The 13843-nt window shown below is 41.1% G+C and overlaps 1 protein-coding gene across 2 annotated transcripts in view; it reads right to left on the bottom strand.

Moving 5' to 3' along the window:
* Positions 1-2752: 2752 nt before the first annotated feature.
* Positions 2753-13843, bottom strand: part of vegfc (vascular endothelial growth factor c) — a 107351-nt gene continuing 96260 nt past the window's right edge. The window contains exon 7 of one of the 2 annotated variants that reach the window (XM_080880481.1): positions 2753-5653. In XM_080880481.1, coding sequence (XP_080736607.1) covers positions 5545-5653 — 109 coding nt within the window. In that variant the 3' untranslated portion in view covers positions 2753-5544. The remainder of the gene's footprint in view (positions 5654-13843) is intronic. The other variant, XM_080880480.1, reaches the window with a different exon arrangement.

Here is a 13843-nt window from a genome sequence, read left to right as displayed (position 1 = left end):
TGAGGCTGCTGTTGGGGTTTGGGGGGTTCTGTCCTTTGTAGTTAGTGAAAGTTTGGATACCTCTCCACACCTGTTTGATGCTCTTACTCAGATTGGCTTTGGCAAAATGTTGTGCAGAGAACTTTTCCTCAGCCTGAAGGCTGAGTTGCGAGTTCTGATCACTGTCTGGACTTCACTCGTCATCCAAGGTTTTCGGTTAGGAAAAACCCAGATGGTTTTTGTCAGTGTTACATTTTCTACACAACACTTAATGTAGAAAAGGACAGACTGAGTGAATGTCTGCAGGTCCTGCTGTTCACAGACGGACCATTCTGTCAGATCGAAACAGTCCTGTAGTTGGAGGAGAGCATCATCTGGCCATCTTTTAATGACCCTGTTTCTTGGAGGATTTTGTTTCCTGAGGGAGATGTAGGCAGGGATGAGGAGCAGTGAGAGGTGGTAAGATTGTCCCAGGTTGGGGAGGAGTGTCTCTCTGAAGCGACCAACATGTCACTTAACATGTTGGTGGAATTTGGGGAGTACAGGTTTTAACCATACCTTAATATATCCCCTGGAACAATATGGATGCCCTCTGGGTGCTCTCTTTGCTGTTTGCTGATGATAAGTTGGAGGTGATTGAGTCAGGTGAGCTTAAGTCAGGTGAGCAGTGACTGTCTATATTTCTTCTATTATGGCACCAGTCCTGAAGCACATAAGCACAGAGCCTACCACCCCTTCCCTTACTGGTTTCTTTGTTGCAGTCCTGGCAGTGTAATGTCCAGCCCAGTAACTCCATTAATGGCCTGCGGATGTTTGGATGGATTTTGAATTTAGTTACAATCAGTAGACTTCGAGACAAAGCACAAAGCGGTTGTACTAAATCTCTAATTGTAGCTCCTCGTTTTGTTTGCGAGGGTTCTGGCGTCGGTGAGGAAGATGGAGGCAGGGATTTGTGCTGTTATTTTTGCAGCTGGATGCAATAGCCAGCTCTGCATCCTCACTTTTGTTTCCTCTTCCTGCACCATCTGCGCTGCTTGCTGTTCCCGACAATAACCCACAGAGCATTAGTTAAGAGTGCTGTGCAGCTGCATACATCCATACAGAACCAAAATATGTGTGCCAAGAGAGCTGAAATCGGGATACTGACAAGATGATGGGACAATATGAAGCATTGCCCTGGTTATTGAAAAGCAGATTGTCCTGGATGATGTCTGTGACTTTCAAACTGTATTTGCCCTTTTGTTTGGACTCATCTATGCACTTAATGTGGACTATCCAGAGGACTTTTGAAGTAATTCAAAGGGTGTTCATTGGTCTTGGTACCCATTGCTCTGCCTGGGTTAAGACGTTAAAGAATCATTTGCTGAAATAGCCTGTCAGCAAAGTGCTCATGATAACAAAGCCTGTTCTCATGCTGGATTTTTTTCTTTTCTTTTTGTTTTACTGACCAAGTGATATGATTTGACTGTGACTTGGTCAATAAAGTAATGATGAAATCTTAGTGCATACACTGCAGTTATTTATTCTATGTTCATTCTAGAATGGAAAAAAAGCAATATCTGACTAATATTTCAGAAATGTCCCATTTTGATATTGTAAAGATAAAACATATTGGTAATGGCATTTTTATTTGGTATCTTAGCAGTTCTTGTTGAGGTAATATCTTTTTAACTTTGTTGCAGAGCTTTTCATGTGCACTACACTGAAGGGTAAAATATTAAAGTTTTATTCAGGAATGGTCAGTCACGCTACCTGTGGTCTTTGAGCAACTTCGTTTTGTTGTCAGATCATCCAGGGTTAGGATACAGTTAGATGCGATAATATATACGACATACGATACCATTTCAATGGAATGTAGTTACTAGAGAACGAGTGTGAAATAAATCAGGAAGTCCAAAATAGTTACTGGGCCTGAATTATTATGTAATAAGTTGTTCATAATTGTCTCTTTCTTCTTAAATGTAATTCCAACACAGAAAAATACAGAAAAGTAACTGTTGACTTTGAAGTTATTATTGAAGTACTTATGAAAGATCCAACAACTAGGAGGAGGTTCCTAATTCATACCCCTTCTTTAGTAGATGTGTATTTGCTTATTGTAACATGCTAGCCGATATGTCTGGTTCTGCGTTCAGGATGTATTAGAATTTAATGTTGGGTTTTTTGTTGTTGTTTTGCTTTCATGTACTATCAAATAGGTGTTCTTAGGTTGTTGGGGTTTTTTTTATTCACTTTACATGGCAGAACTTTAGGGGTGACACAGGACTTTGTATTGCTAGAAAAACTCATTTTAAGGATGTATGTAGACCTAATAGAAATGGTATTTTTGGTTTACAGAAAAGTTTGCAAATTTTGATATTTAAAAGCCCATTGTGGAAAACTTTTCATGGTCCTTTTGTTTCAGCTTGTCCACAGCAAAACTGTACAGTTTCTAACTAAAAAATAAGGGCAACACAGCAAAAGATTTTTGAATATACTTAACTATCGAGCAGTGAAGCTAAACTAACAAAATACTTTAAGTTAAAAGTAATGTTCTCTTAACTAAAAATATGCAGTGCTGTTGTCGCATGTTGTCAATTTCTATACTATATATATATATACTATATATATATATATATATATATATATATATATATATATATATATATATATATACTATATATATATAGTTCAGTCATAATGTTATGCCACATTTTTTATTTTTTAAACTTAAGTCGACACAACATTATAGCCCTTACTGGAGTGAACTCAAAAATCCTTTGTTGCTTTGCTTTTTTAACTTTATTCAAACTTTCTTCTACAGTGTTGTACAGTGTTGCTACAAAAGAATGGATCAGTGTTTAGGTTCGAGAGGTAGGCATTAAAGGTGTGAGATTACAAGGAAATCACTGGAGGCTTTGACAGTGTTTGTAACACTCACTATATTTTGCAATGCAGGAGCACAATAAACAACTTAAAAGACTACATTTACTGGGTAAAAATGAACGGTGATTCCAAACCAAATCAAATGTAAAAATTTTTTTAAATGCCACTACAAAGTAGGTATGGGTAGGATTTATACAAATAAAAACGTAATAACACAAGTTCTTTAAGTCTGTTCTCTCAAGTTCAAATTCGCTTCTTTACACTCAACTCCGGTCCAGTCAATACTTAGTCTGGCAACTTAGAAGAGGCCAGCATTGCGTTATTATCTTCTCCAAGATGCAGAGTATTCAGTATACCCAATGGTATTCGTCGTCAATGATGTGTAGGCTTCGTTTGCGTGGCCGGGGAGAGGGAGGTCTGGGCTTCTCTGCTTAGGGTGCTCCCGGAACCTAGCCCCGGATAAGGGGAAGAAGATGGATGGATGGATGGATGGATAAATAAAATTGAATTGACTTCAACATTTAATATGCTAACTGAGGTCTGCGTTTTTTTTTTAATGTAACTCTTGGGTTTTTGGAAGTTCCTTTGCTAATAGTAAATAATTTATACTTTATTTTTAATCAAAGATAAAATAAAAGTTAAATGAAAAATGAACTGAGTAATGAAAAGTATTCTTTCTGGATTTCGTGTGCATAGACATGATCCAGCTTTGACCTAGGTAGATTAGTGTATGTGTAATGCTGCAAGAATATGAAAGATAAGACAAGAGAAATGGTATTAAGTGTCGCAATTGTTGAACATAGAACAATACTTCAAATGTGATTTTGCTCATAGTTAATTGATGCTTAGTTGCTTAATCTAGATCAGAGAATAACCAGGTATAGATTTAACAGATATAACAAAAAAGAGAAATACAGTAATGACTCTAGGATAGGCCTCACACTGAGTCTGTGTGAAGACGGCCTTGGAAGGATGGGCGGGGTGATTGAGCGACACCAAAGAGCCACTAATCTAAAACAATGTATGACTTTTTAAATGTATGTATTTTAATAAAAGAAATTGTATTGAGCATATTGTGATCAACAAACTCAGTTTCAAAGACAAGTAAAAGAAAGTATTGTTATATAACTAGATTAAAAGGAGATTATGTAGAAATCGATTTTCATGTGAGAATGAACTGAGGATAGATCTAATTGAAGATAAATTGTATGAGCTTAATGAAACATGAAGTAAAATATAATATTATGTGACTAAATGTTCGGATAACAGAATTTTCTATGTTAAGAAAAACATAGAAAAGAAGAAAATGTGATTATGTGATTTTAAAATGTAAACTTTGTTTTAAATTATGCATGCGGAAAAGTCAGATAGTCAGATTATAAGGTGTGGCTGGAAATCAGGTGATTAGATGTGATTGGATGTCATCATAGGTGAGGTGTCAACTCAGAGGATGTGACATCCAGTTAGAAAGCAGGGAGAAAAGATGACCAGGTATAAAACTTTGTGCAGAAGAGATAAGTGGTTCTTCCCTTCATTTTCTGTAAAATGAGCATTTCAGACGATTGGACCTAATATGTTGACAGTTTGAAATGAAAGCCGAGCCCCAGAGGCAATCCCTGCCCAAACTGTGAACCTGCAAATTGGCTTTTTCTCTGCTCATTTTTTATAGAATCAAGAGGATTTGGATTTCTAAATAACAGAAAAGACAGAGATAAGTGTGATCCTCCTCACAAGATCTACTCAGAGTACGTTGATTAGATACAGGCAGAATAAATGCCATTGCCAGAGTATACAGTTTACATTTCATTTCTGTGTAAACGGCTCAAACAACTGCTCTGTAAAATATCTACATAATATCTATCAAACATGCCTTGCATCCTCAGAGTCACTAGCTGCAGCTATTGTAATTGGAAAAACATGGTTCTTGATCATAATGTCTGTGTTTAGACATTGTAACAATAACACAGCGCTGCCACTATGGTTTGCCAGAGAGCTTATTTGTGGAGTTTGAGTGTTCTCACTGGAACAGTGTGGACTTCTTCCGGGTATCCTCCCATAGGACATTCATGCTATGTAATTTAAAATTACCAGTTACTATGAACATTTAAGGCTGTCTGTCTGTTTGTGTTAGCCCAGCAATAAACTGGTGATCTGTTCTGCTGTGAAAGCTGAGATAACAGACTGGATAACAACCTAAATTAACAATATATAACATTCAGTATACTTTATTTCACATATATATTTTATATGATACAAAAATACTGATCGGTGTATTTTTATGAAAAATACAGAAATTGCAAGAAAGTTGAAAAATAACCTTTAATAAATTATATAATCAATATCTGACATAAGAATACTGCGACATAATTGATACAAAAACCCCTCAAATATTTTAAGAGAAATTACTTAGACAGTATCTTAGAAAAAGTGTCTTTCCTTCCAATGTTCATCTCAGATCAGTCTCCCATAAAAATATCTTTATATCAAAATCAGTGCATTTATCACCTTCAACTCATCAGTTTCCCATATCTTCATCCTAATCACTAAGGTTTCGCCACATTTTTTAGGGCCCACACACGTAGCTGCCCCCACATCTAATAGGGATACTTATGACCAGTAGATCTGAGGAGAATGGGTGATAAATAGTTTTTTTGTTTTTTAAGTTTAATATAATCTTGTTAATGTCCCATAGCATGGAGGTTAGTCTATCCTTCTCCAGTGGGATGGAACGCAGCGACATATTTCATCGCTGAAGAAGAAATCTGGTTCACACCTTCGCCTTCTTACTTCACAGGAAGGCCTGACGCAACTGCAATGAAAAAAAAAAAAAGACAGGACAGGATTAGCTTCAAAACCACTAACAGTCCAGTGTAGGTCAGGATATGTATTGTACAGTTTTAGTTAGCTGTTTACATACACTCATAGGCATATATCATGCCTATATATACAGATACATATATATATATCTATATATATATATATATAGATATATATATAGATATATGTATATATACACATATATACAACAGGGCTCGCAAAATCGCTAGCCCGACGTCCCGGGGCTAGCGATTTTTCCAGTCAGGCTACCAAAATCTATCTCTGCCCTGCCCGTCGGCCTATCATAGGAAGGAAAAATATATGTCAATGCTTTTGCATTCTTTCGGAAATGTAGCTGGGTAATTATGTCATTGGCATCGGTGAGCCACTGTCAATATGTGACATATTGAAATCGCGTTTGAATTTGCGCTTGTTTTTTGCTTTCACTTTGCAATCGCGCGAACTGTGTATAGAGAGCGACAGCACTGATCTGTGAGTGATGATAATTTGCGCACCAATTCCTCTGACATCGTCTTATCAATCGTTAGCTTACTATGCAAACATGACAAGTGAAATCTCCCGCAGCTTAAACATGTGAGAGGTTGATCGCGCAGAGAATCGCTGAGCATTATGTGAGTGCGTGTGTGTAAAAGCAGCAGCATATATATTTTAGTTCTGCTGAGCCAAATAAGACAGGTCAGGGTGAAGAAGTGACAGCCAAAGAAAAGCTTACCACAAAACGGAGAAGTTATGACAAATCAGACTATAAGGCAAAAAGAAAGTGCAGCTTTATGGTTTCATGGACAAAAGAATTTCTGTGGCTGCGATATGACAAGCTAAATAACCAGGGCTGCACATAAGTGGTCCACAGGTGCGCATTCGCTGTCAAAATAAAAAACGCGCACAAGATAAGAAGTTGCAACGCGTGTTTGCATACATAGGATTTTCTGGAGGAGGACAGACATTTGTTTAGAACTCTTAAAGATGTCGAAGAAGCTCCTTTAAGCAATTACTGTGATGTTCCTCCACCTCCAAAGAAATGTCAGGAGTCCGAACCACAAAAGAAGCGTGTATTCTCGGAAAAGTGGTTGCAGGAGGTGAGCTGGCTTCAAACAAATGATGAACGCACAGAGATTTGGTGCAGAATGTGCCCTGAAAATCCCACTCTAGCGGACAAAAACAGTGCTTTTTATATGGACGCAAACTCGCGTTGCAACTTCTTATCTGGTGCGCGTCTTTTATTTTGACAGCAAATGCGCACACGCGGACCACTTATGTGCACCCGTGTAAATAACATAATGTTCTGCCGAGTGTGTTGTTGGTTTTCCCTCGATTTCTCGATATTTCATTTTCTTATCGTTGCACAAAATTATACCGGTATTACCGTGAACTGTATGATATAGCCCAGCCCTACTGACTACGGATACTGACTACAGAATGGAGCAGTTGTCAGCCAGCTCCTCTACATGAATGACATCGAGCTGTATACCAAGAGTGAACATCGATTCAGTGATATAACCTACTAGGATCTACAGCAATAAAATTGGAATGTCGGACTGAAGAATTGTAGTCAGATGGTAACGAAGAGAGGGAACATAGTCTGAGGGGATTGCACTACCAGACTGAAGGATTGGAAACATCGAGGACAGCTACAAGTACCTGGGAATACCACAGGCAAATGGGAACCACAAAGAGGCTACTAAGAAAGCCACAACCACCAAGTACCTGCAGAGGGTTAGGCAAGTCCTGAGGAGTCAGTTGAATGGGAAGAAAAAGATCTGGGCAATCAACACCTGCGTCCTGCTGGTGATCAGGTACCCTGCTGGGATGATAGCCTGGCCGAAGGAGGAGATAGAAGCCACTGACATCAAGAGAAGGAAGTTCCTTACCACCCATGGAGAGTGTCACCCCATAAGAAATGGAAGGACTAGTGAGTCTCAGAACCACTGTTCAGGATGAGACAACAAACATCCATAATCCACAATCGGCTGTGTGCTTAGTAAATACCTCAGGCAGCAGAAACCTGAGAAATAAGAGAAGCAAGGAGAAGAACCATCATAGAAGGACAGGCCCTTGCACGGTATGTACCACCAGCTGATATAGGAAATAACTGACATCCAGAAATCCTACCAGTGGCTGAACAAAGCTGGACTGAAAGATAGCGCGTAGGGACTAACTATGGTAGAACAGGAACAAGCTCTGAGCACAAGATCCATCGACACTGGGATCCACCCAGCAGGGCGCAAGATGCTTGCAGGCAGGAAATACATGGAATGCCATAACCAAGTGGCTGGCATAACATCTGTGCCGAATACGGCCTGAAAGTCCCGAGGTCAAAATGGGAGACACCCCAACGGGTGGTTGAGAATGACCGTGCTAAGATCCTATGGGACTTCCAGATACAGATGGACAAAATGGTGATGGTTAACCAATCAGATGGGGAGATATGTGACACACATAGTGGGTAAAATTAAATAACTGTATGGCATGCTCAAAGTAACTAAATGAGCATGTCAACTTTTTTCTATTGACATGACATTTTTTCCTAATGTCAATAACAACCCATCCAATCCGCACATAACAAAATCAAACCATAGATGTCCATAAATTATGTGTAATAATTAGAAATGACATAGGGAAAAGGTACTGAACACACAAAGAAAGGGAGGTGCAAAAAAGCACAGAAAATCATGGCACCGGCTGAAATTTATTATCAGAACTAAAATCAGCTGGTTCTGTCTAATGGCCTCCAAATAATGGCCTATAAAAAGTGCCTCTTTACCAAGACACAAGAAACAGCTCATGATGGGTAAAATCAAGGCCATCTCTCAAGACCTTTTCAACCTTAGTTTTGCATACTGATGGCAATGTTTACACAAGAATTTCTCTTTCCATAAAACTATTAAAAGAGCCATAATTCAGAAGTGGTAAGAACATCATTTTACTATAAACCGGCAACAACCAGGTACTCACTGCAAGATTTCAGACAAAGGGTTTAAAAGGAATTATCAGAAGAGTTGTCCAAGAACTAAGGATCACTTGTGGTGAGCAACATAAAATCCTGGAATCAGCAGGTACAATTGTTTCAAAGAAAACAATAAGTAATATGCTAGTTGCTATGGCCTGTATGCACGCTCACTATGCAAGGCTCCATTGCTAAAGAACAAAAGGGATGTGGAAGGGGGTTTAAATTTAGCTGAACAACATTTAGATAGGCCTGTGAAATACTGGGAGAATACAGTCTGGTAGGATGTGACCAAAGCTAAACTCTTTGGATGCCATAATACTCACCATGTTTGGAGTTCACAATATACTGCATATCTACAAATATACTTGGGCTCATACAGTCCCAATCAAAAGTTTAAGACCACTTGAAAAATGGCAAAAAAAAATATCATATTTTGCATGGTTGCATCTTAACAGTGTTTTAAGTAGAGCTTCTACATGCAACAAGAAGAAATGGGAGTGAGACAAAACATTTTTAACAACCCCCCCAAAACAGAAATCAAAGTTCCAAACATGACCTCAGTAATGAGTAGCTCCACCGTTATTGTTGATCTCTTCAAAAATTTGTTGCAGCATGCTTGATGCAAGCGTTTCCATGAGGTGAGTGGGGACATTTCTCCAAGTGGTGAAGACAGTCGCGTGAAGGGCATTTACTGTCTGGAACTGTTGTCTATTTTTGCAAACTTCCATTGTCATCCATCCCCTAAGGTTCTCAATTGGATTTACATCAGGGGAACATGCAGAATGGTCCAAAGGAGTGATTATTCTCCTGGAAGAAGTCCCTTGTCCTGCAGGCATTGTGTACTGTAGCGTTGTCTTGTTTAAAAACCCAGTTGTTACCATACAGTCATGACGGATGCTCTCTGCAACATCTGCAACATCAGCAGCTGTTTGATGCTCCTGCACCTCCTGAAGCTCTATTGTTCCACTGAAAGAGAAAACACCTCCACTGTGGTGTGTGGAAAACATCTCAGGTGGGATCTGCATGTCATGCCAGTAACACTGGAAACTATCAGTACCATCAAGGTTACATTTTTTTCTCATCAGAGAATAAAACTTTCTTTCACCTTTCAGTGTCCCATCTTTGGTGCTCTCTTGCAAAGTCCAAACGGTCAGTTCAGTGGCACATTTTTGCACAGATTTGACATTTTAAAGGTATGTGGTCCTAAACTTTTGATCAGCTGTTAATCAGCCTGTTTCAGTTTAAGCGTTGTTTTCAATAAATTGCATGCTCAAAAAAATGTTTTGTCGCACTCCCATTTCTTCTTGTTGCAGGTTAAGATCCAACCATACGATTTTTTTTTTTGCCTTTTTTCAAGTGGTCTTAAACTTTTGATTGGGACTGTATATATCCCTGTACATATGTGTAATAAATGTTCTGTGTTCTGTGTCCCAGAAGCCTGCAAGTTCTCACTTCAGCCAACACGGCTTTAAGACAAACACTTTCCTGTATGTTAAAAAGGTCAAAGGTTACAAATAGTAGCCCAAACTACTCCCTTTAGAGTTACCAAATGATTTATAGCCAATGCCAGATTTACCAGAGCTTTCAACACAACAGAACAATGTGAATGTTTAAATTTCTTACTTTCCATCTTGATGCAATTAATCTTCTTTGAAATTATCTGGAGTTTTTTTTAGCCTAATAAGAAAAAAGTCAAATAACTGACTACTTAGCTATTTTGGAAATAAAAAAAATGTTCATTTCTCAGTCATAATTGGCAACAGAAAAAGAGCTTACATATCTTAAAATGATATGTCCTAGCTCATGTTTGGTTGACTATAACCTAAAACGTAGGCCTCATTGTCCAAACAGACAGACAAGCCTTGTAGCCAAGGAAGTTTAAGGAACAAACAATGATTTAATCCTTTATTATACATACTTTATCATTATAAATTCTGCAATCGCCCATGCTTTTTCAGCTGCACAGGGTCTCACGTGGTGAATGACAGAATATTTAGTTGCTGTTACTTAATACGACCAATAAAGCCCCTTTGAAATACACAGATGAGTTCAAATGGACAAGCATAATTTCTTTTAGACGCATGTTCATAGTTACATATGCATAATGATCAGATCCCAGACACTAGATTCCTACTGTTATGTTCTACTCATAAATCACACTCAGACAGGGTCACAGTGGGTTGAAAGTGGACCAGATGGAAGGATATGTGTGTATGTGTGCACGTTTCCTCCTGTGCCATAGAGGAAATGGTTAACTGACAGCTAGGAGAAGTCATTAGCACACTAGGGTCTTGTGTTACACACCGTTGTACTGCAACAAACCCCTACATACTGGTGTGGGATCAGTGCCTTACACAGTGCCACTAACATCCTGAAGGTTTGAGTGTGTGCATTTATGTGTAGCTGTAGAGATCTTTTCCATGAAAGTGAAAAAAATGAATTGCAAAGTACATCATTAGTTAAAAAATACTTGGTACATACAGTAAATTTGCTAAAATGTTTATACTAGCATGCTTCACCTACCAAGTCAGTAAGGTAAGGAGTGAGGAGTCACAAAACACTGACCAGAAAATAGAAAAGAAAGCTTTTATTATTGCATGTAGAGGGCTGGCCATACACTGTACAGCATACACTACATTGTTAAGTTTCTAAACACAAACTTAACAATGTAGACATAGAAGAGCCACCTCCACAGGACAAGACTCAGTCCATCTTCATCTAAAGGACAAAGGTCACTCTTTCGAGGATGCCAATATTCACATTTTGGACAGAGAGGACAGATGAGTTTGAAAGAGGAGTGAAAGAAGCCATTTACGTCCACTGTGAACGACCATCTTCTCACCACATTCCCAAACCAGAAACCGTGGATGGACAGATCGATCCGCACTGCAGTAAACGCCAGGACCGCCTCCTACAACGCGGGTCTCGCCACTGGCGATATGAGCGCCTACAAAGCGGCCTCATACGGCGCGCGGCGCGCGGTGAGAGATGCCAAACGCCGGTACCGGGAACGTGTGGAGTCCCACTTCCACCAGGGCGACACACGGAGTATGTGGCATGGACTACGCACCATTACGGACTACAAAGCCAGGGACACTGCGCTGATCAACGCGGACTCTGCATTCACCAACGAGCTGAATCAGTTCTATGCCCGTTTCGAGGTTAGCCAGGCAGCTAATGCTATCTACCGCCTGACTACCGAGGACAGTGACGTCATCAGCGAGAGACCGGTGACCAGCATCGCGGAGCATGACGTCCGAGCGGCACTGAGGAGAGTGAACACAAGGAAAGCGGCGGGGCCAGACGGCATCACCGGCCGTCTGCTGCGCTGCTGTGCTGACCAGCTAGCAGGTGTGTTCACTTACATCTTCAACGAGTCCCTGGCGAAGTCTGTGGTCCCCACATGCTTCAAGAGATCCACCATCATCCCTGTGCCCAAGAACAGCAAACCCTCATCCCTGAACGATTACCGGCCAGTTGCACTGACCTCGGTAGTAATGAAGGTGTTTGAGAGGCTGCTGAAGAACATCATCTCCTCCTCCATCCCAGACACCACAGATCCGCTGCAGTTCGCCTACAGATCCAACAGATCCACAGAGGATGCCATCGCCCACGTCCTACACACCACTCTCAGCCATGTGGACAAGAAACAGGGTAACTATGTGCGAATGCTGTTTGTTGACTACAGTTCAGCGTTTAACACAATAGTGCCCTGCAGACTGTTCACAAAGCTCAGGGATCTGGGACTTAACAGCCGTCTGTGTGCATGGGTGTTGGACTTCCTCACTGGCAGAACTCAGGTGGTGAGGGTGGGCAGGTGCTTCTCCAACAGCATCACCATCAACACAGGAGCACCTCAGGGATGTGTCCTCTCGCCACTGCTCTACTCCCTCTACACTTCAGACTGTGTGGCCACCCATGGCTCCAACACCATTGTGAAGTTTGCTGACGACACAGTGGTGTTGGGTGCCATCTCCAACAACGATGAGACGGCCTACATGGATGAAGTGAAGAATCTGGCATCGTGGTGCCAGGACAACCACCTCCAGCTGAACGTCAGCAAGACCAAGGAGCTGGTGGTGGACTTCAGAAGGGGTCAGCACAGAGACTACAAGCCCATTATCATCAATGGAGCTCCAGTGGAGAGGGTGCAGTCCTTCAAGTATCTTGGTGTCCACATCTCCTCAGACCTGACATGGGCTGCCCACATTCAGGTCCAGACCAAAAAGGCTAGGCAGCGCCTGTATCACCTACGACAACTGAGGAAGTTCAGGGTCTCTCCAAAGATCCTCAGGATTTTCTATACAGGCGCTGTGGAGAGCATCCTCACACAGAACATGACATCGTGGTTTGGGAACAGCTGTGTGAAGGACCAAAAAGCTCTCCAGAGAGTGATCCGTACAGCAGAACGCTGCTGCAGGATTGCTCTCCCCCCGTTTCAGGACACCTACACCAGGAGATGCCGGACTAGAGCAGCGCAGATACTGAAGGACCCGTCCCATCCTGGCAACAAACTGTTCCAACTTCTGCAATCTGGTAGAAGGCTCCGCATCTTCCGGGCAAGGACAGAGAGACTCCTATCCCCAAGCCATCCGTGCCCTAAACACACACACCCGCCCTCTCACATCATCTATAATTGACTGAGTCAGGACTCTTCCAGACACTAAACCAAGGCACAATGTACATTTCAATTCCTTTAATTTTAAAATAGGATCATGGCCAAGCTTGAAACCTGGATCCCCCGTAGCCGGTTACCAAGATTACGTGAAGTACCCTCAGAAGGTCTGCTAGATGATGTTAATGCAGCACTACGGGCAATACCTACAACCACGATTACCGACACTAACAAGCTGATCTACAATACGGCAGCAGTGATCAGTGAGATGCTTGGCTACAAGTTGAACAGCGACAAGGGGCAGTACCCTCCATGGAGAAGGAGGCTAGAGGGCAAGATCAAAGTAGCACGGAGGGAGGTTAGCCAACTAACGGAGTTGCAGAAAGGTAAGACAAATAAGGTGCCTAAGAAATACAGCAAGCTGTCCATACCTGAGGCCTTGGAAACTGCCAAGCAAAGACTCACAGCCTTGGCCAGCCGCTAGAGAGATAGAAGGCAGGAGAATAAACCAGCTGTTCTCCACAGAACCAGCAAAGGTGTACTCTCAGTGGCAAGGGAACAATAAGAGAACAGCACCACCAAGGCTGGAGACGGAGCAA

Source organism: Rhamphochromis sp. 'chilingali' (assembly GCF_963969265.1).
Source record: "Rhamphochromis sp. 'chilingali' genome assembly, chromosome: 4".
In the NCBI taxonomy this organism is placed as follows: domain Eukaryota; kingdom Metazoa; phylum Chordata; class Actinopteri; order Cichliformes; family Cichlidae; genus Rhamphochromis; species Rhamphochromis sp. 'chilingali'.
This window is presented reverse-complemented; position numbering and strand designations above follow the sequence as displayed.